The 25,129-nt window shown below is 53.9% G+C and overlaps 1 protein-coding gene across 1 annotated transcript in view; it reads left to right on the forward strand.

Annotated features, from left to right (window-relative positions):
• The window catches only part of FBLN1 (fibulin 1), a 78,090-nt gene extending 53,580 nt beyond the window's left edge, over window positions 1-24,510 (forward strand). Inside the window, exons 15-17 of the mRNA XM_081822648.1 lie at window positions 3,688-3,830; window positions 5,791-5,922; window positions 23,706-24,510. Of these exons, the coding sequence (XP_081678774.1) occupies window positions 3,688-3,830; window positions 5,791-5,922; window positions 23,706-23,845 (415 nt within the window). The 3' untranslated portion in view covers window positions 23,846-24,510. The remainder of the gene's footprint in view (window positions 1-3,687; window positions 3,831-5,790; window positions 5,923-23,705) is intronic.
• The last annotated feature ends 619 nt before the right edge of the window (window positions 24,511-25,129 follow it).

The following is a 25,129-nucleotide window of genomic DNA, read 5'->3' on the forward strand; positions in this document are numbered from 1 at the left end:
AATTGGACGTTTTATTAGCTAAAGAGGGAGGCAACGTGGTATAGAGGGAAGAGCTGTGGAGATTAAATGAGATAATTTGTGCAAACTCTCTAAGCACAGAGAATCTGGGAAGATGCAGCAGCATAGTGTTTGAAGCTCTCTGGATCCAAACCCAAAGATCCCAACCCAACCCAAGATGGCTGGGCAAAAAATTTGAAAATCCACAGAAAAATATGCCCAACTAAACAAGATGACATGATATCCCTACAAGCCCCAAGATAACAGTTTATGTCCACCTGCATGGTCTTGGCACCTGTGCAGAAGAAAGCAGTGGGAGACTCCAGAATAGTCAACAGGTATTCCCTGGAAAATACAGTAGAAAAATTTTGGAGCAGCAGCTGAGACTGGGAGACATTTTACTCATTCCATTCCAGTGTGTGCAAGGAGCTCACGGAAGCGTTGAGGGAATGGAGCCATCTAGCCCCTAGGAACTCTTGGAACTGAGCCAGCAGGGCTTGCCTTAAGATCAGGATCTCACACTATGAAGAAGCTGCTGGAAGAGAAATGCAGAGTTAAGTAGGAAAGAGACAATAGACTCTGGATAAAGAAAGTCCAGGTAAATGTAGAGGAATCTCAGAAAGCACACTGCCCCAAATGACAGGTAAGGGAGCTCTGTGAAGTCAGGAAAACTGCTGTGAATATGCCCTTTTCTAAAATTTCAGGAAAATTAATAACACTTGAAAATGACCAACCAAAAAGAATCAACATTGAATCTCATACAAAATTATGTAAGAGAAAGGATAATAAGGAACAGAATGACATTCCTCTGCACAATGAAAACACACCAGAAAGATATGCTCAGAATCCAGATCAAAACTGTAACCTGTATCAAAACAAAGTAAAAGCATTAAGAAAATGCTAAAAAATGGATGAAAACTGTAAGTCAGAATTAGGAAAAATTGAGAAATACAGTGACAGAACCCAGGAAATAATATAAAATTAAAGCAAAAAGCAACTGCAGAAATAAATATTTGAGAGAAGGAGGGACCAAGAAGAAGACAAATTTTATAAATCAAAAAAGAAATAGAAGAGATGAAAAAGCTTGAAGAGAAAGTAACAGACATTGAAGACACGCAAAGAAGACCCAACATACAGATAATAGAAATCTCTGAGGAACGAACCCACAACAAAGGAAAGAAATAAGTATTAAAAATGGTAACTCAAAGAAGTTTCCAGAAATTAAAAAAAAGGATTTGAAAATCCACATTGAGAGAACACACAGCATACCTGAACATACCTATTCAGAGCAGCAAATATGAAGACATAGCCTCGTAAAATTATCAGACTTTGAAGAAAAGACAAACATCTAGAGGGCATCTAGGCAAAACCAGCAACGACTTTGAAGGGGAAAAATTATATTGTCATCAGACTTGTTCACAGCAACACTTATGCTAGAAGAAGGTGAATACTTAGGATCCTCAAGAAAACATAGGCCAAGGATTATATACCCAACAAAACAGACTTGTGTGGACAAAGGACACAAAGTATTACCAACACGAAAAAGTATCAACATGCTGGCATTAGGCATAGTTACTCTTCCAGCTACAACTAAGTGAGTGTTATAAGGAAATGGTATACTATGAATTGCTATATGTTCAAACAATGTAGATATAGCACATCCATTAAAATAGGTGGAATAGGGAGAACATATCCAAATAAACATTATTTTAAGTCCTTGTGTCAGTGGTGGTAATTTTAGGTATTGCTCTTCTGAGACTACTGTGTCAGAATATAGAATAACTACATCAATAATTATGGGATATTCTAACATCTCCTGTGTTCCTAAGAACCAGGATTCTGTTATGGAAGAAAAGAGATTCCTTTGTAATATAGAAGAGATTAAAAGTCTGTGTCGTTCTTGCTTTGAATCAGAAATATCAGTAGGAACTCATGATATATTTTCCCTTTAAAAATCCACTGAAGAGGCCTGGAAGCAATGGCCAACCTAGAAGCACCCACCATACCTGGTATCTAGGGTGTGGTCTTGAAATACCATTTTCCACTAAAAACCAAAACAAACAAACACAAAAAACCAAGACTTCTTGGAGAAGTAGCTGGGGCAGGAAAAGTACAAGATGAGGCTGGACCACCCTGTTGGACCACAGAGTAAGAGACCTACTGAAGATTCCTGGAGCCACTCTGATCTTCCCTCTGACCAAAGATGGGAAAGCTTGAGTTCCAACAAAGGATAATAATTGCAATGGATTGAAATCCATCAAATAGTTTAAATCCATGAGTTCATACTAATATTTTAAAAAATCAACTGGTAACCTCTGGTGATGATGGAGAGAGAGCAAGTTCATGATCCTGAAAACCTATGAAAATAAGGCAAGAATCAGGCATTGATCTTGCTTTTCTTCTATGAATGATACCTCCTGGTAACCAGATAGCGTATGAGGGGCAGCGCTCTTTACAGAAGTATTCCAACTAACACACTAAAAAGAAATGATAGAATCGGACTACCAGCATGTTGCAATCCCCGATGGATCAGTGGATCTAGGCCCTGAGCATCAACAGCTGCTGACATCACAGAGAGAGAGACAACCAGACACCAAGTGCCCCCCAATGGAAGAGACACCACCAACTGTCATCTTGCCAAAGGCACTGGGCCTGCATCTGATCAGATCTGGATCCAGCGGCCAGTGTGCCAGAAATGCAGAGGACAGATCGACAGTCGGCATCGCACCACGAGGATGCAATCAGTGAGCCCACATGTAGGAAGCTCTATGGTTCAGAGGCTTCCAGTTCCTTAACAGATCAACTGTCTGGGAAATGAAGGGATAGAGAGGAAACCTGTAGATTAAAAAGGACTTGGGACACAGCACGTTTTTCTCATGACTGTCTTGAGGCATGCACCGTGTGATAGGAACTATAAAGAAACCCAGGTAGGCGACGCTGGGGCCATCAGGACAGGGGTCCTGGGAGGGGTGGGGCGGGCAGGCAGGCACTGAGATTGGTGTGGGCACACGAAGGGGCCTCAGATGGCAGATGGAGGATCTCTTTCTTGACCTGAGCGGTGATGATACTACTCATTAAACTACATCTTTGTTCCGGGTAGGTTTTGCATCTGTGTTTTATTTTACAATAAAGAGGATTTAAAATATGGCTAGCAAACAACCTCCCCCCTCGTCTCTCCCCTCCCGGTCCGTCGCATGACACTGTGGGTTTGACCTCTTTGTGCTGGGCACCGAGCTGGGCGCTACCTATGCGGTCTCTCACTACCCCTGTGACCCACCTGACCGGGGGGCTCCGGGGAGGCGGGACCGTGTCTCCCATGTTTGCTTCGGCGTCCCTGGTGCCTCGAACCCAGCAGGCCTTCAAAACACACTTGTCAAGCGGGTGAATCCGCCTGCAGTTGTAGAAGCCGAAGCTCAGTCCATACAGTTTGGCAAATAGCAAAGCTTCGCTTATCCACAGCCAGGGCAGATGGGGACCGGAGTGTGGGTCCTGGTCCAGTTGGCAGGAAGGGCTACGCGGCATCCCAGGCGAGCAGCTCGGCTGTGGAGGCCGCTGCGCTTCTCTGGCAGGGCCGTCTCTGGGACAGGCGCTCCCCGCCGGGCCACCTGCGGCTCCTCCTGGAACCTGGGTCTCTGTGGGAGTGGCAGTTCCGACTTTCCCATCCTCCTCTTGTGCTGTGGTTCCCCTCAGGCTCCGCCAGGAGAAGACAGACACCGTCCGCTGCATCAAGTCCTGCCGCCCCAACGACGTCACCTGCATGTTGGACCCGGTGCACACCATCTCCCACACTGTCGTGTCGCTGCCCACCTTCCGAGAGTTCACCCGCCCTGAAGGTGAGTGGCGACTCCCACGGCTGGAATTGGCGCGGGGGCCCCAAGGCTAGAGAAGCGTCCCTGCGAGGCAGCCTCCTCTGGGGCTTCCCAGCGCTTGAGCCGAGAGCTTGGCCCCAAGGAGCTACTCCCTGGGAAAGCCGTGGATTTGCCTCTGCGTCTCCCAGTGTGCCCAGAGCACACAGCACCATGCCGGCCCGTTCCGGGCTCTCAGCTCAGGAGGAGGCTTCTTCTGGGTGGTGAGCGTTGGCTCTGTGCCAAGCGCTGGGGCGTCAGGGAGGGCTTCTGGGAGGAAGTGACTTCCACGCTGGGGCCCAGATGGTCAGTAGGAGGTAAGTAGTAAAAGTGGGGAACAGGGAGAGAGGAGGGTGCCAAGTGGAGCAGAACTCATCTGGAAGGTCTGGAGGTCAGTTTAGGGGGCGGTGGGTATTTGAGGAATGAAGCCAAGTTTTTCTGGCTGGAGTGGGAGACGCTTGGCAAGAGACAGGCTGGGAAGATAAGCCTTGACTTGGGGTTGGGGCTTCCACTGCAAGGCTTTTGGGAGCCATCATAGGGCTGTGCCTGGTACTATCTGCGTACAGAAATGTCACCCTGGAGACCGAGGGCCTAGACTGGATCCAGGGAGCCCAGGAGTGAAGTAGGGGCCCAGGCGGCTCCTGGCCTGCTGTATAGACCTGCCGTCATAGCACCCCTTCCGCTGGGGTGGGACCTGGGGCACCCCACCCTCCTGGCAGCCATACACCTTGCTTCTGGGTGTGCAGCCCCCATGCTGAGGCCACCCCTTCCTCCGTGGGGTCTTCATCCCTGGCCTTGCCACGTGATTGATTCACGCAGCAAACATTTATGGAGCCTCCTAGGTGTCAGGCCCAGGGCCAGGCTCTGGGGCGCAACGGTAAGGAAGAGCTCCCTGAACCTCCGAGGGGAGATGTGCCTGGAGTTGAGCCAGTGGGACTAAAGCCCACGTTTACACACTGTGATGGCATCCCACGGGGTGACACAGGGGCACGTGCCAGAACATAACACCTGGTTGTGGGGGGCGTGGGGGTGACGAGGGCAGGAGATGCTCCCCAAGGACATGGTCACCTGAAAGAGTGGGTGGCCCCCTGCTCCCCTCCTCACTGACTCATTATTCTAGAAAAGGAGAGGCACAGAATCTCTGCAGGATGGCATGGACTTGGACTGGAGAAAATCCACTGACTGGTGTTTGCCTTGTGCCAAATGACCGGTTCCACCAAACCACATACAAATCCTTCCCAAACCCCTAACGGCTGGTTTTGTGGCCTCTTGAGCAGCGCTGGTCTGGAAGTTGATTCTATAGGGAGTTGAGCGTGGCTGGAGATGCCTATTAACATCTGGGGCCCAGGAAATCCTGACCTTGACCTTTAGTGCTGAAAGGACCCTCAGTGGGCACTGACGGACTGCCTCCTTCACTCTACAGATGACGAAACGGAGGCCCAGAGGGAAGACGCCTCCAGATCACCCAGAGCCAGGGTAGAATCGGGGCCTTGTGCCCCCAACCCAGGGGGGTTGGCCCCGCTTTACACGGGGCGGCCAGGAGATGGACACAACCACCAAAATGCCCAGCCTACCCCGAGAAGTGGCTTTTTTGGCCCACGTCACCATGGGGCAGGGGACCAGCCTGCTCTCTTGCCCTTGCTGACCTCTCTCCATTTGTCCCCGCGTCCACCGCCCTTCCCCTTCTTCCCAACTTCATGAAGATTTACAGCTAATTACCAAGTGCCCCTCAGCCCTGCCACTGCTGCCCATTAGCCGCAGGACCTCAGGGAAGATCCAAAGCTTCTCCAGGCCTCAGTTTCCCCGCTGATCACAAGGGGGATAGGCGATGACCTGTGAGCCCTCAGGACCCCTCCTCTGCCTTCTCGGTGCAGGGCTCACCGGCCCTGGGTTCTTGGGACCCGAGGGTGCATCTCCGGGGGCTCCATGATGTGCTTCCCTCCCGCAGAGATCATCTTTCTCCGGGCCATCATGCCCGTGTATCCTGCCAACCATGCCGACATCATCTTCGACATCACCGAAGGGAACCTGCGGGACTCCTTTGATATCATCAAGCGCTACATGGATGGCATGACTGTGGGTGAGTGGCTGGAGACGTTCAGGTTCTCCCAGCCAGCGGCCTCGTGGAGGCCCGTGGTGCCAGGCTGCTGGGAAAACCTCTCTGGACCAGCCGAGGTCCCATCTGAGTCCCCCTCCTAAATCCCTCCTATTCTTCAGGGCCAGCTGGAACCCCCTCCTGCCCCCTCCCAAGGCAGTCACAGGCAAGGAGTGGGCTCTGCTCCTGGCTGGGCTCCAGGTCTCCGGGGGCGACGACAGAAGGAATAGCAAACGGGGGGTCTGAGCCCGTGCTTTGGCCTCGGCCCCGGACCGCTTGCCTTGCCGTGCGTCCAGGCGGTGTCCCGCCCGGCAGGTCACGCGCACAGCCCTTGAGCGAGGAGCCTGCTGGCGCCTTCCACCGAGGTTCAGCGCCTCGGGAGCACGGAGGACGGCTGGGGGGTGGACAGGGAGGGGAGGGATGCCAGCGGAGGCGGGAAGCAGGTGAGTGTGGGGAACCGGCTCATAAACCTCTCCTGCACTGTTGAGTTTTAGAGACCTCAAGTTCGTGGGGAATGGAAACCATCCCAGCTACCATTTTGGACTTAGATTTAGACTCTGAGTATATTCAAAGCAGATGAGCAGCCGAAGGCCAGGCCCTGTCCTCGCGTCGGCCTCAGTTTCTCCATTGCGAATGGGGGGGGGCACGGGCTTTGTGGTGTCCTGGGTCGTGGATTCTGTGAGGTGTTGACCAGAAGGAGCGTCCGAGCGGGTGGCCCTTCAGCCGAGTTTTGGAACAAGGTCTCTAGGTGGCGCTGTTGGATCTCAGAACCCTGGTCCCTGCGCCCGGACACCCGCTGCCAACCCCAACCGTTGTTAAACTGGCAGCTGGAGACAGGGGATCGTTATTCCCCTGTTGCCAAAGAGCCATTTATAGCGACTTTACAAGCTCTTAAATGGGTTTGCATGTTGTAAACATGACTGAGTCATTTAGGGGCTCCCCACCCCCAGCCGCCTCCTCCGCTAGTTGGCAGCAGGAATAATTAGTTAATTACAATTAATGGTACATTAGTCCTAGCTGGGATCCCAAGGGGAGGGCATGCAGTTTGGCTGTCAGCAGTCATAAAACTTGCTGCTTGCCCTTGAGTCACTGCCCACCCTGGGCCTCAGTTTCCCCCATGTTAGATGATGAAGCCCTGCAGGGCCCCAGGGATGAGGGCAGACGGGAGGAGGGAGGGTCAGGCTTCGTCCCGCTTGGGTGGGGTGGTGGTGAGCTATTCGAGACACTGGCGTCCAGAAGCCCCCCTCCTAGCAGCCCCGTGCTTGATGCTAGGCCAGCGGGCGCCATGCAACATGGCCTCGTGGGGGTAAATCTCGGCCTCGCGGGGGTAAATCTCGGCCTCGCGGGGGAAGTCACAGCTTCGGAACCATAGGAACTGGACTGAGAGCCTTCAGCTTCACGCAGTTACTCTTGCCCTTTTGCTCCTTTCCCGAGCCCTCATCTGTACCGGGCCCTGGGCTGGACACTGCAGGGACAGGTGAATAAACACCATGCAGACCCTGCCCTCGGGGCCTTTGCCATCCAGGGGGGAAGAGAGATGGCCCCACAAGCAGATCATCAAAATCTGACACTCCAGAGACTGACAAGCCTCCGTGGCCCCAAGAGAAACCTCTTGGGGGTGGCTCCTTGCTGCGTTTTCGCCTTGCGTTCCCAGCTAAATCCCTCCTGGGTGACCTGCGCCCGGGGGTTGGGCAGCGGCTGGGCCCGGATCCAGTGCCCACCAGCGCATTTTTCTAGCCGCATCTGTACACCAGACAAAATCGACCTGGGAGCCTCTGTTTCTCGGCTTCCCATCCACTGGGGCAGAAAATCTTGGCGTGTCGAAGCCTGGAGGCTCCTGGAGACCATCTCTTTCCAACTCCTTTGTAGAGGGGGAAACCGAGGCCCAGAGAGGCGTGAGGGTGTGCCAGGCTTCTCACAGTGCCTCAGGGCAGAGTGGGGAACAGAACGGAGCCCCTGGGAATGGAATGTGGATCAGGTCACAAAGAAAGAGCGGCTGTCCCTCACTGCGCTCGGTCACGCGTGCCCTGGTCTTTGGAATCCGGGCTGGGACTGCGTGGAGGAGGGCCCAGGCTGGCCCCGGAAAATTCGTCCTGCTTCCGGTGGGCCTGGCCTCCTCCGCTCCTCGCTCTGATTGCAGGGCATCCATCTGGCCAGGACCCCGTGCCGGGGTCCTCATGCCAGTGTCATCTCCTGGGTAGAGGACTGAGGCCAGGGGAGTCCAGATGGCAAGGTCCCACTGGGGTAGGACCCGGACTGTATGTCGGGTTGGACCCTCATCTCTATGCCCACCCGTCGCTGCCTTATTTCTCTGCTTGGGTCTCTTCCCTGGACTTCCTTAACCCCACCTCTTCCCCTCTCCCCCTCTATCCCAAATAACTCCTGTGCACCCCGGGAGCTCTGGGCCACCGGGGGTGGCCATGCTGGTGCGTGCTAGCCCTGGACACGGGCACAACGCTGCAGCTCCAGGCCTGTCCACCTGCGGTGGATGGTTTGCTGCTGGACCTGAGCCCAAGCCTGAGCCGCCCGCAAGTCGCAGCCAAGCTTGTCTACCCCGCACCCAGCTCGGTTCTCACAAACACCTTCAGGGACGGGTGTGATCGTCTCCCTCGGGCAAAGGAGGGAACTGAGTTAAATAACCACCTGGGACCGGGCATCTGAAACCCTATGGGGCCTGGGTGTTTGCAAACTTGTTTTTAGGGGCGCAGTTCTCATTTCAAGCAATGTCTTAGAAACCCTGTATGTCAGTGGAAAGGAAGAAATTGTTTTCTGGGGCCACTCATGCCTCCCGTCTGCAGCGTCCAGCGGGATGTGGGGGGGCTCCTAGCTGGGCCCAATGGGAACCAGTGTGCAGCCCCAGCCGCCTGTAGCTCCTGGGAGAGACACTGACCTGCTCACAGGTGTTGGCTGAACACCTGCCCGCTTTAGGCCATGCCCTGTTCGGACACTGGACACCGGGGTCTGGAAGGCTTCCTGGAGGAGGTGAGGTCTGAGCTGAGTCTCGACACATGTGAAGGAGTGACTGACACCTAGTGAGTACCAGGAGCAGGCGTTTCCTCCTCGCCACACCCCTGTGACATGGTGGGACTATCGTTATTCCCAGGTGAGGCAGCAAGGGCCAGAGAGAGCAAGAGCCCGGTGCTCCCCAAACACCCAGGGCCGGAGCCCACTGATGGCTGGGGCCGACTGGGGCAAAGTGACTGAGGGTTTGGGTCCCAGAGAAATACGCTTGTATAAGCTGCCAGGACCCTGAGGCCACGGAGCTCCTTCTTCCCCCAAATAACAGAAGAAGAAAGTGCCCCAAGTCCACTCAGAACCTGAAAGGGCCAGGCCTTCCCCTAATGTATCCTTTAAAAGCCCGTTCTTAGCGGGGATAAAGGCGGCTCTGCAGCAGGGCTGAGCCTGCTGTCGGCCCAAAGCCTGAGCAGACATTCTGTTGCATTCCTCCTTAACCAGCTGTCAGTGAAAAATGAAGAAAGCATTTTTAGCCTCTGCAAAAATGCCCTCTTAATGCCTGAGGTATTCTCGGGCCACGACAAAGCCTTCCTCACCCAGCCCCGGATTCAGGCTTCGCTCTTCGGGCTATTTGCTGCGGTCAAGGGCTGTGCCAGGAAGGGGGTCCTTCTGGTACTAGCTCGGGATGGGGGACTTGCGGGGGCTGAGTCCTGTCAGTCCCCCTGCCGCGGGGGGCCGCCCCCTCCCCGGGCCGCTGGGCCCCAGCTAGCCTCAGCCCTACCCGCCACCCTCCCTCCTCCCTGCTTCTTTTCAACTCTTTTTCCAAGGACAGGAGAATAAAATCGGTCTATCCTGAGGGTCAGCTTTGCCAACATTTCTGTGAAAACCTCCCCAAAGCCAAGAGGAGCTAGACAGTTCGTAGCTTGAGTGGCTTTTTAGACCCACCTTTCGATTTTGTATAGGCCCGCCCCGATCCTTGGCCAGTGGGCACGTGGATGGGAGATTTAGAGGCTTTTTGCCAGTCAGCCCCTCCTGCCACATACCCGTTTCGTGAGCTGGAGGGTGCTCGGGGAGCCTCGGGACAGCACGTCAGCCATGTGGGGCATGAGCTCTATGCAGGCCGGGACCCTGGTTCCCCATCAGGCATGGACATACAGTAGGCGATCGAATATTTACCCAAGGCCACGCTGGAGGGACAGGAGCGCCCTGGCTCACACAGCCTCCAAGGGTCACAGCCTCCCGAGGCACTCCCCCCACCCTGGCAAGAAAGGGCCACCGGACTGGGATGGAGCCGTGACTACAGCTCACGTTTCCTGTTTTTAGTGGAATCCTTCATGCCTGGCCCCTGGTGTGTGAGGTGAGGTTCATAAAATTTGACTGTATTCGCGGACGTCCCTTATAAATAATGACAATAATTAAGGTAAGAACAGCCCTAAAACTACTAGTTAGTGAGCTCTCCCAGCCCCAAAATGGGCTGAAATAAAAGAGATGGACTTGCTAATTGTTCTTGCCTGGTGGGAGTGGGGAGTTCTGTTTTTTCAGTCTTTGCATAATTACTGGGAGGGCTCTAATTTTACTAAAACGAGCAGGAACACAAAAGAACAGATCAGTGTCAGCATCACCTGCGCTGTTAGCCTTGGGCCTCGTGAGATCTGCACTAGTCTTTCCACTTGAACTCTGACGTGACCGTCCCCGCGTTCCGGCTGCAGAGATCCTGGAAATAAACTATTGCGTAGAGGTTTCACGCGGGTATGAATCGTAGCTTCCGGGGCAGGCTGCTCCCCTGAGCTGCCCCCATGTCCCTCCGAGCAGCCGCTCCCCCTTCGCGTTCTGATTAAATCGTGGCGGTCTGCAAGGATCCAATGGTGGCCGCGCTAACGCAGCTCCCTGGTCCCCCGTGGGCAGTTGGCAGTGGGCGTCGGGGCCACCAGGACTGATCGGTTAACCGGCTTGCGCATGCCACAGAGCTTCCTGTGCTGGGTGAGGAGCATGCAGTCTCTGCCTGTAGGGAGGCTGACAGTCGCCGGAGTGGGACAGGAGAGCACCGCGGTGCTGTGGGTGCAGAGTCTGGTCGCCCCTGCCTGGGCAAACTGTCTTCGCATGCTGCCAGGAGGAGGCGGTGCCTGGATGGCTCCGCCCTGGCCAGGTGAAGAATCAGACAAGGCTGTTCCCGGACCTCGTTCCCCCCGCCCTCAGCGTGGTGGTGTTTTGAACATCTTGACCATATCAATTTGAAGGAGGCACTATTCCTGGCCCAGGGGCGGCATGACGAGAGGCAGTGGGTGGGAAGGCACCCCACGCAGTTTGGTACTACCAGAGCAAGGGCGAGAAGAGAGGCTGGGAGGGGTCACAAGGCCGGGCCTCTGTAGACTTCCACGGCCCACAGGGAGCCACTGGAGGTCCGTGACGCTCCTTGGGAGGCCTGCACTGCCCAAGGTGCTTCTAGATCCTTCTGCAGCCTCCTGCAGCCTGAGGTGGTGGTTGTCCCCACTTCGCAGATCAAAAGACTGAGGCCAGGGGGAACTAAGCTGCTTGCCAGGGCCTCTCAGCTGGGGAGCATTTGAGGATGGAAGTTGGACCTGGGCCACCTGTCTCCAGAGCCTCCCACCCCCATGGCCCTCGTGGTGCGCCCTGTTTTCCTCTGGTCTACACCGGCTGACGTCTATACCACTGGCATCTATCTGTCAGCAGCAGTCAGAGGGGATAGGTAGTGAAGCATTTCCTTTCGAGTAGCCACAGTGCTCCCAGCCATGGGGTCTTGGGTCTCAGGCTACCCCTTTGTGAATAAAGAGCCCCTCCAAGCCCACATGGTCAAGAGATGAGGTTTAAACACCACCATGCCAGGGAGGGAGCAGGGTCCTGGAACAGCCTTCTCTGATTCTTCACCTGACCAGTGCGAACTGATTCTTGTTCCCACAGGTGGCCGTGGTGGTTGGGGGGGGGGGCTGCTGCTTGGGACCCTCGGGCCTGCCTCTTCCCCATCTGCCCGCAGGAGGCTGGTAGGGGGGTCCAGGGCTGCAGTGGGGAGCTGCTCAGCCTGGGCCAAGCCACACCCCCTATGGGTACTTGCAACTTAGGGGGATTGTTTGTAGGCTGGGCAGGACTCTGGCTGGAAACATGCTTTAATTATAACCTACAAATCTGGAGAGAAATTCAGATCCCACTCTATTTGTGCCTTTGTTTCTGGAAAAGCCCTCTGGTCTGACAGTGTGTGTGTGTGTGTGTGTGTGTGTGTTTGTGTGTGGTGCGTGTGTGGGTGGGTGTGAGTTTACAGGTGAGTGTATATGGATGTGTGTAGGCATGGGTGTGGCTAAGTGTCTAGGTCTGTAGGAGGATGCAGATGAGCGTGTGTATGCACACAGGGTTTGATTTCTGAGATGTGTGATACTTGCGGGCTTGGAGAAGGGTGACCCGATAATATCAAGGCTCAGCCTCATGTCCCCAGTGCAAAGCCACCCTGGGCCCAGGGCCAGGATCTGGAGGTTTTGCTCACGGTTTTGCCTGGGCGTGGAGAGGTCACCTGGTGCCCCTGTGTACGTTCACTCATTCCCGTGCGCAGAACCCTTTACACGCTCAGCACTTGTGAGCAAAACATTCCTCGTGCTGCCTTGTGGGCTGGCGTCGCTGTTTCTGTAAGAAAAGACTGAAGGGCCGGCCCTGGGTCCTGCAGCCAGCGAGGCAGAGCTGCAGCTGGAAAGCTTGTCTGCCGCGTGCCCGCTCCGTGCTCGGTCTGCCCCGAGCTCCCTAGCCTCATGGGCGGCTCTGAGGGCCCCTGGGTCCCCCCGAGAAACTGATGGGCTCCTGTTCTTGCCCCTGGCACCATGGCAGCTAGTCCTGTGCTCGATAAAGTCAGAATGAATGGAGGATCATGTGATTGTCCCACTCACCTTAGAGATGGTTCCCAATGTTAGGTGTAGAAGGGATATGCCCTAATTATAGACGCCCATTAATGCAATTAGATGAAATGATTATGTGAAAGTTCCTAGCAGTGCCTGGCACGCAATGAGTGTGCAGAAAGTCAGTCCTAGTGGGACCTGAGCCTTCTCCGTGGAAAGGGGTTGACAGTCCCCACTTGCCCCACTGTCTGCCTAAGCGTGATGTGTGCCGACCAGGGCGCGGGCACCCTCGTACAGTATTCCTCTTGAAGCAAACTAAAAACATCTTCACTTTGAAATAGCATTCTGAATTTCATCTGTGAGTATAGGGATTATTACTCTATTGCAAGTTTACTGTTTGAAAATGATCGTAGTTGGGGTGGCCCTTCTGGGGCAAAACGTGATTGAGTCTCTGTGGCCACAGTCTGAGCACTGGACTCGGGGTAAGACATTCTGGGCTTGATTCTTGCTTCCCTGTTTCTAGGTGTGTGACCTCAGGCAGTTTGCATAACCTCTCTGAGTCTCAGTTTTCATCTCAGCAAAATTGCCATAATACTTGCCTTGCTGGGTTGATAACCGCCTGCTGGGAGGACTGGATGTGCGTATTCGAACACAGCTGGGTGGGTTGTTAGGGGATAAATGAGCTGAGGTGAGGAGCCATTTGGAGCTGCAGTGGGTGAGAGCTTGGTGCCCTTGAGGGGATGACAGGGCTGAGAGTGTTCACCCCAAAGCAGCTCCAGCTGCCCGGGAGCCATCCTTGTGGCCTGGGTGGGCGAGGCAGGCCCAGCCAGAAGCAAGATGGTGGAGGCCGTGCCGTCCAAGTTCTGCCATCCTTGAATTATCTTGCTTACTCAACAAGAACATCCCGGGTTCCTACTCTAGGCCAAGCCCCGGGCTGGGTGCTGGGCAGCAAACTTACACCCAAGCCACAGAGCTTTCTTTCATGAAGCTGCCTCCTAGCTTCCCTAGTATCCTGCCATCTGAGCTCCTGTAGGCCTCGTACCTGTTAATGTCTCAGAGGGAGAGAGAAGTGGGGTGTGGCAGGGCTGCCCCGTCCAGCTGAATATGTTGTGTACTGCAAAACCCCAGGGTTTTCAGCCTCTTCCATGTGCAGTGCACAACATACGGGCTAGTACACAGCAGCCCTGGTACAAGAGCTCGTGAGCGAAGATCCCAAGCTCACGGCACCTCTGCCCCCCGCCGAGGGAAGCCTCTTTCAGAGCAAAGCGCTTGCTTGCCCAACCATCTGGCTTCAGGTCACCTTCGGCTGTCCCAGCCAGCGGGGCGCAGATCACCTCTTTAAAATCATTACCCCAAGGGGTTAAACGTGTGCTGCTGACCCTGTCCTGCAGCCTGATTCAGAAAGCTTGGCCCGGGATCAGTACACATTACAGATGACATTCAGAAATTCCACCTAAAAACAACAGTGCGGCTGTCCCTGCCGGGTGACGAGTGATTGGCCCTGTCCCGGCTTTCACGGCAAATCCCAGGGATTAGGCGCTCTCTCTGCTCCCGGAGACGCAGCCTGCCCGTCACTACTGCTGCTATCATGCACCTTTGGAAAAGCCTTTGATATCACCAGGCACACTCATAAATCGTTCTTTATTAAAAAATAAATAAATAAACTGAAGTGTTTTAGCCAAACAGCAGTAGAGGCACGTTGTGGAAACTTAGCAAAGAAAAGTTGGATGATGATCCGAATCTTCCAGCTGCCTCACCTAACAACCATAAATGTGCAAAGGACCCAGATGCCCACCGTCACCCATTATCAGGAGGAGTGTTTCCTGCAGCCTCGATGTAGGGCGTTTCTGGATGGACTCTGCGAGGAACATCTGCTCCGTGGCCGAGACTGGGGACCCCAAGTAGCGTCCTAGTTATCACTGTCATCAGACTAATAGCTAACCCCCTGGGAACCTTGCTGTGTGCCAGCCACTCTTCCAGCATGGTGGAGATGCTACTCACTTTCCTCCCCATCTGCAGACGGGGAAACTGAGGCACACAGCACGTTCGGGCTCAGGGAGCGTGAGTCAGGAGAGCACATGGGGTGTCAGGACTCCATGTGGGGTTCCTGGGCCATGACCTTCCAGGGCGACCTTGGGCAGGGTGAAGTCCAACTCTTCGGGGTCCAGCCCAGTCCTGAAATTCCTCTGCATCTGCATTTCCGAGCATACCCCACCCCCCAGACTGTTCTTGCCAGGCCGACTTGTCCTTCAAAGTTCAGCCGAGACTAATTCCTTGGCGAAGCTTCCATGGGCTGCCAGGGCCCGGTCTGGGGTGAGCACTTCTCCCGAGCTCCCCCGAAGCCTCTTTCCTCACCTTCCCAGCCTCTGCGGCCCCGCCATCTAAGTCTGACTCCCCCAGGGGGCCGAGAGCTCCATGAGGACCCTCACCAGCGCTGGGCAGTGTTTATACCCATGGCATCCAGCACAGTGCGTGCCCAGAACACGGGCTCCGTGCTTGCCAAAGGCAAGAGAAGAGAGGGCGCTGTGTTGCAACCAGAAGTGGGGGCTCGGGGTCCCTACTGTGCACTCAGCAGCTGCACACCGGGCCGGCGTCTTAATTCCTCAGGGCCTTGGTTGCCTCTGAAGAAGGAGGTAATGTCGCAGAGGTCAGGACTTGGCTCACTCTGGTACTCCCAAGTCTCTAATTCTAAGTCCAGTTGGCAAGACTGTGCACACCTGCCTTTCTGTGGTCTTTGCACATCCTGGGGGGACTGTGAGGGGTTCAGTGCGGCGGGGGCAGAGTGCTGAGAACGCGGGGGACCTGAGCAAGGTGAGCTCCACCTGCTGTGAGCTGGGGGCTGGGGTGGGGGAGATGCGATTTTTGGCTGAGCCACACCTCATCCCCAGGATCCGACCTGTGTTCTAGAAGGCTGGCTGTGGCCGCAGTGGGGGCAGCGTGTTGGGGGTGAGGAGGAAGGTGTTGTAAGGTCAGGCCTGACCTGAGGCGGGGTTGGGGCCAGAGCAGACAGGAGGATGTGGACACTCTTGCCGATGGAATTCCTCTGCGTCCGTGGTGACGGAGTGGGAGGGATGGAAGCCAGGCGGCCTGCTGAGGATGGGTCCAAGTTCTCTGGAGACTGCAGAAGAGCAGTGGGTTTGGGGGAAGGGAGCATCTGGGGAGATCTGAGCGGCTGGTGAGCTTGGGTCTGGGGCGGAAGGACCCCAGCAGGCAGGGGTGGGGGCAGCAAATGATTTCTCATCCTGCTCCTCATGGGCACATTTTTGGCTAACTCCGTTGAAGTCGGTGCCTTAGATGGTGAATCCCTTCCAGAAAAGTGCCCGGCCTCCTCTTCCTCTGGCGAGCCACACTGCTCGGTGGAAGGGGCAGTGGCCCAGGGTGGGCTCCCTGACGCTCACTTCCCCGCACTGAGCCGGTTCCTCCTCCAGGAGCACAGTCAATGCTGTTGACAGGAGGAGGACCAGACAGTAGACGGGAGTGGGCTTCCCAAGGACAAAGTGCGGTAGAAACTCAGCTTCCACATCAGGGAGGAAGGCTGAAAGGTCTAGCTGTCCACATTTCTCCCGGAGGGGAAGGGTGGTCTCCGGGGGCTGCCTCTCGCGCCTGCAGCTGTCCCGTCCAGGCTGCTTCAGCTCCCGGGAGGCTGGCGGGGGGAGCACACTTAGAACAATCGAGAAGTGTGGATGGCGAGTTCTGTGAAGACATGTTGAGTGCCATTTGGTATTTGAAATAAGCAGCCAGACTCCTGTCCCCCTTCCTTCCAAGCTCCTGCCTGGGTGTTTCTCAGGGGGAGAAGAGAAGACGGGGTTTCGGGAGCTCAGTTCCTCCACTGCCAATTACAGATGTGATTGCTTCCTGGTTCCTTTCTGCCATGCTTGCCCTATATGTATGACTCAGCCAAGGGCAGCACATTCTGGAAGTTTCCTCCATGTCACGTGGCACTGTGAAGAGGGAGGAGACGCAGGGGGTTGGGAAGAGCTGGGCTTTGGGGTCAGTCCCAGCTGGATGGCATCCGGAGCTGTGCGCTGTGGGACCCGGGGCATCCGGCCCTCCAAGGCCACTCTACTCCCCCAGGGACGGGAGGGGACGGTCTGTTCCCGATAGCACTGTGGTGAGGACCGAAGAAGCCACGGGCCCGTGAGGTCCACCCGTTTCCCTTCCCCTTCGCCTGCTGTGTGTCCCTCCCTGAGCCCATCCATGCTCTAGTTTTGTTTTGTTTTGTTTTGTTTTAAGTAATATCTAAGCCCAATGTGGGACTCAAACTCACGACCCCAAGAGCAAGAGTCGCATGCTCCTGACTGAGCCGGGCGCCCCATCTCTTTGTATGTACCCACAGTGTATCTTTATTTTCTTGGGTTTTCCTCTTTGCCGTTGATCTGTGCTCTTAATCCTCGTCTGCAGGGTTCATTATTTGTACCAAGGAGACTTCACTGAGATGTGGGTGATGATGTGCCCCTTCCCGATTGCCCATCATGTCTGTGTTTGTCGTGACCACGTGGGTCTCCTCTGACCTCCCGGTTCTCGGTCCCAGCACCTGGGTCCCAGCACCTCGGCCGGCACTCCGCCTTCCTCCTTGCTTGTGGCCCTGCGTGGCGGCCATCGAGGCCAGACAGTGAGGTCTTGCTCTTCCTCGTCCCCTTTCCACCTAAGCCAGGAAACTCAACGACCTTCGACAACTGTGCATTCTCCCTCTCCCCATGCTCTCCTTTCCGGGTGATAATTTTCCACTTTGTAAACTGTGCTTAATGCTTTGATGTTCAGTTCGTTCACTCATTCATTCAGCAAATGTGGGCTGAGGACCTCCTGTGTGTCAAGTGCAAAGCAGGACGAAGAACCTGCTCTGTGACGCATGCCAGAGACACAAGAGTGGCCGGAAAGACGGTGCCGTTGGCCTCCGGAATTACACAGCCCCGGGGAGACTGATGACTCCCAAGAGAGCAAGTGGTTCTATAACCGGGTTTCACGGAGGGATAGCTTCTCCCTCTTTTTATTATGCCGGCACGTGACTTTCTTACCTCTGTCTTTCCTAAGCCGGATCTCTCTTAAAAGCACGGTTAATTTCCACTGACATGAGATCAACACGAAGTCTCTTGATGCATCACCTGGCTTGTTAAAATCCTCTCTGACAACCCCGTTCACGCCATTATACTTTGTCATTTAGAATCACAGGACTTCTGGGTTGAAGGCTGACCTTGAGAACGCATGGTGACTTGCACAAGGTCACACCTCTGGTCCCTGTGGAGCCAGAGCCGGAACCCAAGTCTGTGATCACGGGTCTCTTTATAGATCAGCGTCTCGTGTCAGAGACAAGACCCGTGCAGAGAGCTCCACGGCTGTTTTCCATCCTTCCAAACAACAGACGGACACTTGGGTGCCACGCCAAGCAGCAGACACTGGGGGGTGGCTTCAAGGGCCAGGAGGACCGACCACAGACCCCACGGGATGACCAAGATCCCCGTTGGACCTTTGTGCTTCATGTCGGGCTCCTGGATCCCAGCACATCAGCTGCAATTTACAGAGCAGAGACGAGACGTGAAGGTGAAGTGCCCGAGGGGCCTACATTTTTCAAAGGGAAAAAAAAGGCTTAATTATATCTTTAAGAGGCACAGACACGTCGACACGCCAAGGAATACTAGCAGCGTCTGAGACCCGAAGCAGAAATGCCAAGGACGAGGATTTGGAAGATTAACACAGTTGAACTCGGCACCATGGTGGTTTTTTGTTTTTTGTTTTTTGTTTTTTTATTTCTGGGGCTCTGGAAAGCTGAGGAGGTAAACACCCCAGCAGGTCAGATGGACACGTCAGGCTTGATGGAAATGCACCTCTCCCTTGGGCTTGTATTTTGCTGCTAGACTGGTCATTAACTAGTGTCCTTCAGAGTCTTCCGTGGCTCCTCTTTCCTACAGGACAGAGTTTTGTCTTCCTTCCTAGATTGTGGGGGGCCTCAAGGACTCCTGTCCCTTCTTTCCTCTTGCCTTCTTTCTTCCTCTGCCTTATCCCACTCAGTCATCATGATGGTGCTCTGTGCTGGGGACAGTGGGATGCATGAGTTGCAGATGTTGCCCCTCGAAGGGGGAGCCAACTGTCGCTTCCCAGCCATGGGCAGGTGCAGCGTTAGAGCTGAGGGGGATGAGGTATCAGGTACCCCAGGGCTGGGGAGGCTTCATGAAAGAGGACCTAAGCGGTCCAGCTGGTCCCCAATGCCTAGCACACAACAAATGCCAATATCATATCTGTAGAATCAAGTTGAGGGGAGAGTTGGGCCGCCGGGGGAGACTTTTCGATCTCTGTGGTGCCACAGATGGGCAACACGTGTCTCTCTTCCTCCCTCCCCTGTTTCCCTGCTGTAGGAAGGTTGGTAGTGGTTCTGAATGAACACTGGTCTAGAATCCATGGTGGGGAAGAAGCCAGGAGACTGCAGACCTAGACTCCTGGTTCTGTGAGACTGACGAGGTGTGAGGTCCTGGGAGCAGGCTGTGAACACCTCCTCAGCCTCATCTGCCTTTCTCTTCCCAGGATTGACACTGTTCTGAGAACTGGCCTGAACCATCATACTTTTGGGATTTGCCCAAGTCCTTCCTGCTTCCTAGGTTCATAATTATTCTTCAAAATCCAATTTAAATGTCTGTAGAATCTTCATTAAACCTGCCCTGTGTAGAATGTCCTCTAATGGATGGATGGGTGGATGGATGGATGGATGGATATCTCGGTAGGTGGATGGATGGATGGATGGGTGGATGGATGGCTGGATGGATAGATAGGTGGGTAGTAGATGTATAGATGGGTGGGTGGATGGATGGATGGATAGCTCGGTAGGTGGATGGATGGATGGATGGATGGATGGATGGATAGGTAGGTAGGTGGATGGATGGATGTATGGATGGATAGGTGGGTGGGTGGATGGATAAATGGATGGATGGGTGGGTAGATGGATTGATGAGTGGATAGATGATTGGGTGGATGGATGGATTGGTGGATGGATGGGTAGGAAAGCTGTAAAGAAAGAAGTGATATCAGGAGAAAGCCTGGGCTTGGTCAAAGGGAGGACTAAGAGGTGGAACTCAAGCTCAGACTATCCTGGGAAAGGAGGGAACATGTTCACCCAAACCAGAGCTCCAGGGGAAGTGTGACTAAGCAGAAGAAGTAGTGGTCAGGTCCACAGAATGGGTGTGGCCTGGAAAGGGAGCCCTGGGTTAGCTGGGATTATGGTTAGAGGTGGGGATTCAGTGCTGACTTCAGGTCAGAGGGAAGGGGTAGAGAAGCTCCTTCTGGTGAGGTTGGGGGGGGAGCAGGGGGGCAGGCAGGGGACACACTTCTGAGCTTTGCTATGTGCACTCATGATTTCTTGTTTCACACTTGCAGCACGCATATTTGTCCTGCCTTAGTCATTTTTCTTGTTAAATGCAAATACCCTGCAGAAATCTCGGCTCTGAGTGTGACCTGCATCAGAAGTCAGGCCCACCTCCCCCCTGGCCCTTCCCAGTTCCCCTTTCACTAATGCAGCCCCTGGCTTCCTTCCATGCCTCTTTTGTCTCAACACTCAGCTGCAGCCAAACAATGAGCCATCGCATGGCAGAGACCAAACCTCGAAAAGTGCCCAACATGATGGATTTAGATGCAAACGCTTTCTACACATTCGGGGCTTTCCTTTTAGTACAATTTTAAAATCAATCCCGTAAAAATACTCAACACTTGCTCTGTTTTTCCATCATCCAAGAATTCAGCCATACTTTGAAAATCAGATCACATTTAATTTGGAATTGCAAAATGCTTTTTTTGCTGTCCAGTAGTCATTTCTGAGGGTGAAGGAGGAGGATGTCCTCGTGCTTGTTTTGTTTCTGATTTTGAAGGTTGCTATTTTTAATCCCCATTTCACAGAAGAGCAAATTAAAATGCAGGAAGGTTAACAAACTCTTCTGGGGTCATACTGCTCTTCCCTGTCCCCATGCTGAGCCACGAGGACAGCCCAACATTGCCTTTATGTACTTACTTAGCACAGTGCTTGGCACACATACACAATGCCCAGAAACTTCTGTGGCTCTAAACCGTTCATGCTATTCAAATGTGTGTGTATAATAATTTTATAATATTTATATTTTACATATAAATGTATAAGCACATTTTATATTTTTATACAATATTCATAAATTATATAAACACATTTATATATATAAATATATATAAAAGTTTACATACATTTAAAATATATATATAAAAGTTTACATACATTTAAAATATATAATTATACATTTTTATATTCATATTTACATATAAGATTTTAATATATATTTAAATAAGTATATTTACATATTTCATAGTATCTAGTTATACATTGGCATTATAATAATAACATAATTTAAATTATTTATAATCTATATCACATTAATTATATGCTATATAAAGAGAATAATGAGAAATAGAAATAAATACATATCCGATCGTAGTTTGCAGAAATGTACTCTCCAGGGGTGCCTGGGTGGCTCAGTCGTTGAGCGTCTGCCTTCAGCTCAGGTCATGATCCCGGGGTCCTGGGATCGAGTCCCACATCGGGCTCCCTGCTCAGTGGGGAGTCTGCTTCTCCCTCTGCTTCTGCTGCTCCCCCTGCTTGTGCTCTCTCTCTCGCTGTCTCTCCTGCTCTCTGTCAAATAAATAAACTCTTAAAAAAAAAAAAAAAAGAAATGTACTCTCCACTCCACTGCTCCTCTGTCCCAAAATAGTTCTCAGGCTTCCCCAGCCTCTCACCTCTTCCTTGAAGACCCGGAAACTTCTCTGAGCACTGGAAGCAGAGTAGTAACTTCTGCCCCAAGGGTGGGTGAAGTCAGGAGGTAACCCGGACCACTGAGTCTGGTGGGCAGCACCGTGGGCCTCAGGCCTGGGGAGAGGAGAAGCTGACATGGAGGGGGGCCCACTGGGGAGCCCCCACCGACCCGGCCCAGATTCTGTGGGGGGGGTTCGTGGGCGGGAGCGGCCGGGTCGTCAGGGGCCACTGGCAAACGGAGGGCTGCTGACAAGCCCGCGTCTTTAGCAGCGAGCTGAAGATGTTCACGGGCATTCACCCGGGACAAAGCTACAATGTCACCGTCGGGCAGGGCCAGAGAAAGGGTGCTGACAGCCTGCAGAATCTCTCTCCATCAGAGCGAAAGCCCTTGTTTACTTAGAATAGCCTGGAATTCCACCCCGGCTGCTGGGCATTTCACTTTTGAGACATAAGCCCAGAGACTGAAAGGGGGGATGGCACGCCGAAATTCCCCTTCTGAGCATGAACTTGGCGCCACTGCAGAAGGCCTTCGCCAGCCTTCAGTGCCCCCCGAGCCTTTGACGCGGGCAGGGGCGGCCCCCGGGGCCCGACGACACTGCCCCGTGCTTGGGTCCCAGGTCTGTGGCAGGGAGTCAGCAGTGTGGAGCAGCAAAGAATCAGCGGCGATTTCTCAGCACGTGGTTGTGGAGCCGCCGGGCCCGAGCTTGCCCCCTGCCCGCACGCTGCTGTGGTGCCCCTCGACGGCCGGCTGAGGGGCGCCGGTCCACGCTTCCCACCCCCGCCCTCAGTGACCTCGCCTCCGCGGCTTAAAATCAGCCACGGAAATTGTACAGTCCAGCGGGAGAGCCACCCCTCGGGGCAGGTCCTGATATCAGAGCAGGCGGGACGGAGAAAGGACGTCGGACGTCATTCATCCCTAAATGTCAACAGCTTTTGGTGGCACCTGGTCGGCCGCAAGCACCGGGAATCCATCAACCTGCAGACTTTGCTTGTGTTGCTTCCTCGGCAGGGGGGAGCCCCTCCTCCAAGAAGCCTTCCCTGACTCCGTCAGACTCCGTCTCCTCCATTCTCCTCTGCTGGACTTCTATTGGAACACGGCACTTAACTTAGATCCTTCGCGGGCTTTGAAACCAGGATTCTGTTATTTTCTCTGTATCACTGAGAACGGCTCCGGGGGCCTATGGAGGAATGTATGGATGCAGGTGGAGGTGAAGGCTGAGCCCTCAGTCTGGCGGGGAGGCAGCCCTGCACACCCGCAGCTCATCCTTTGGGCAGTTGCTGTGCTGGGTCATCTGGATCGTGCGCTGCAGAAACACAGGGTCACATGGTATCATTTGTTCACTGAAAAAGCCGAGGCCCAGAAAGGGCAGCACTGTCTCCACAGTCCGGCCAGGGTAACGCCCACCCTAGCCCCATCCATCTCATCCGAGAGGGCAGGAGAGTTCGCTCTGAGCCTCTGGGTGTCCTGTGGAGGCAAGGCTGGGCTAGCAAAGCCTGGCCTGGAGACAGGGAGATGGCCAGGCACGGGTTTGGAGAGAGTTATGGAATCCACTCTTTCCCCCCAGTCCTGCTCCCCTGCAAATCTGCCTCGAGTTGTTCCCTCTTCCGAGCTGAGCTTTGTCTGTGCCCTGTACTCTGAGCCCCGGCGGAGGAGGCCACCAGTCATGGCCTTTGTGTGGTCCCTCCACCACCTGTCCTCCTGCTGATGGCCCTGGCCAAGCTCCGCTGCTCAGGCTGGACCTGCTCTGAGGCTCTGTTGGCAGAGCTGCCTCTTGCTCATCGGTTACCAGCAACACTGGTGAGCTCAGGTATCACCCTCCACAGAGGCATGGACAGCGAGGGGTCCAGGGGCATGTCCCGTGGAGACAGCTCTGCTTGGATAAAGGGTTTCCGGGACCCCGCTGTGATCTTCAGTATCACAGGAGACAGGATCACATCTGCTTTGCTTCTTCCCCAGGGTCAGAACTGGGCACGGTGGGTAGGAAGGAGGGGGACAAGCGTCTATTGGGCATCCACTCCACACCAGGCCTGCTTCTAGGCTCTTTCAAATCCTCTGTCGGGTAGATGGCCAGAGTGAGCTCACTGTCATTTGTCCCCTGGAGGTGGAGGCAGAGCCCAGGGGTGACCACTGGGAGGTGGATGCTAGGCAGGGGACTCAAACTTTATGTGGCTCAGCATGGGACTTGAGGGGGTCTAAGACGCCTTCTGTTTCTCTCCAGGTGTCGTGCGTCAGGTGCGGCCCATTGTGGGCCCATTCCATGCCGTCCTGAAGCTGGAGATGAACTACGTGGTCGGGGGTGTGGTGTCCCACCGAAACGTGGTCAACGTGCACATCTTTGTCTCTGAGTACTGGTTCTGAGGGCCTGTCCATGGCGCAGCATGTCTGTGCCCCCAGGCCAAGTCATTGCCACACCAACCATGCCTATCCCTCGTGACATTTCTTAAACTGATGTATTTGTTTTAGTGTTAGGCCAACATGTATTAAGCTGGGCCAGATGAATAAGTTCATCTGATGTATTTTGGTATTTAAATAATGAGTCCAATTACTCAACTGTTTGTTGAAAACCTTGCTTATTTTTGAACGCAAAGGTTAAAGTTTGCTCCCTTTCTCTGCCCGGGGGCTAAGCATTGCTAAGGACCAAGGAAAGAAAGACATTTTTCAGGGGGCAGCCAGTCTAGATGCCAAGAGAAAACCAGTTCTTGCACTGATCATATGAAATTTGACATTTGGTACATTTTTTGCCAATTGGATGCTGTATGTCCAATGACACGGTTGCTGTCCAGTAGCAGGTAGGACCAGTTCTGCCCAGAAGCAGCATGACGCGATGCCTCGGGGAGCACTTAGAAGGTGCATTATGGTTCTGCTAAAGCAGGAAAAATTCTTCGGGAAAGAAAGACAGAGCCTGTTAGGTTTGTGTGTGGACCCTGTGTGGTCAGCAAGGGAGTGGCTGGGTTTTCTCTGCACCCTGCATCCATCTTTTCTTATCAGAGGGGGGAAAATAAACAGTTTTGTGATCCTCCTGATGGCCTGTGCATGAGAGTCTTTCAAGAAGGGGGCTTTCCTCTAGCAAAGCACCTGGGAATGCCCCTTCACACCTTCTTAGAGACCCTCCTGCCCCCTGGGAGGCTCTGGGGTGGGACCCGGCCCGTGTATAGGAATAGCTTTCCACCCATGTCGTTTCTGATACCACGCTGCCCTCTGACAAGTGTGGTTCAAGCCCACTCCATGCCCCACGTCCAGCCCTGCTAGGCAAGATAGTATTCCGTATGGGATCCTGGTCCCTTCTAGAAATCACCGGGGAGAAATAACGATTCCCTTCAGCAGGAAGGAGAGACCACCAGGGTGCAGTGAGTTCCCATGCACTTGGCCTGTGGTGCTTCATTCATTGCTCCCAGAACCCAGCAAGGTGTGCATGATCAGACACAATTTCAAGATGAGCAAAGAGGACTCAGAGAGAGGAACTCCACTGCCCAAGTCACACAGCTTTTCAGGGACACGGGGTTCAAATTCAGTTTATCAGGTACCAAACTCCATCCCTCTGTGAAGCCCTGGGTCAGAAGAGAGGTGGATAGACTGGGTTTATAGGGTGTCCCAACACCCCCAGCCCAAGCTCTGCAGCACACTGGGACCCACAGGGATTCA

The sequence above is a fragment of the Leptonychotes weddellii genome, chromosome 5 (assembly GCF_054177405.1).
Source record: "Leptonychotes weddellii isolate Sample4059 chromosome 5, ASM5417740v2, whole genome shotgun sequence".
NCBI lineage: Eukaryota > Metazoa > Chordata > Mammalia > Carnivora > Phocidae > Leptonychotes > Leptonychotes weddellii.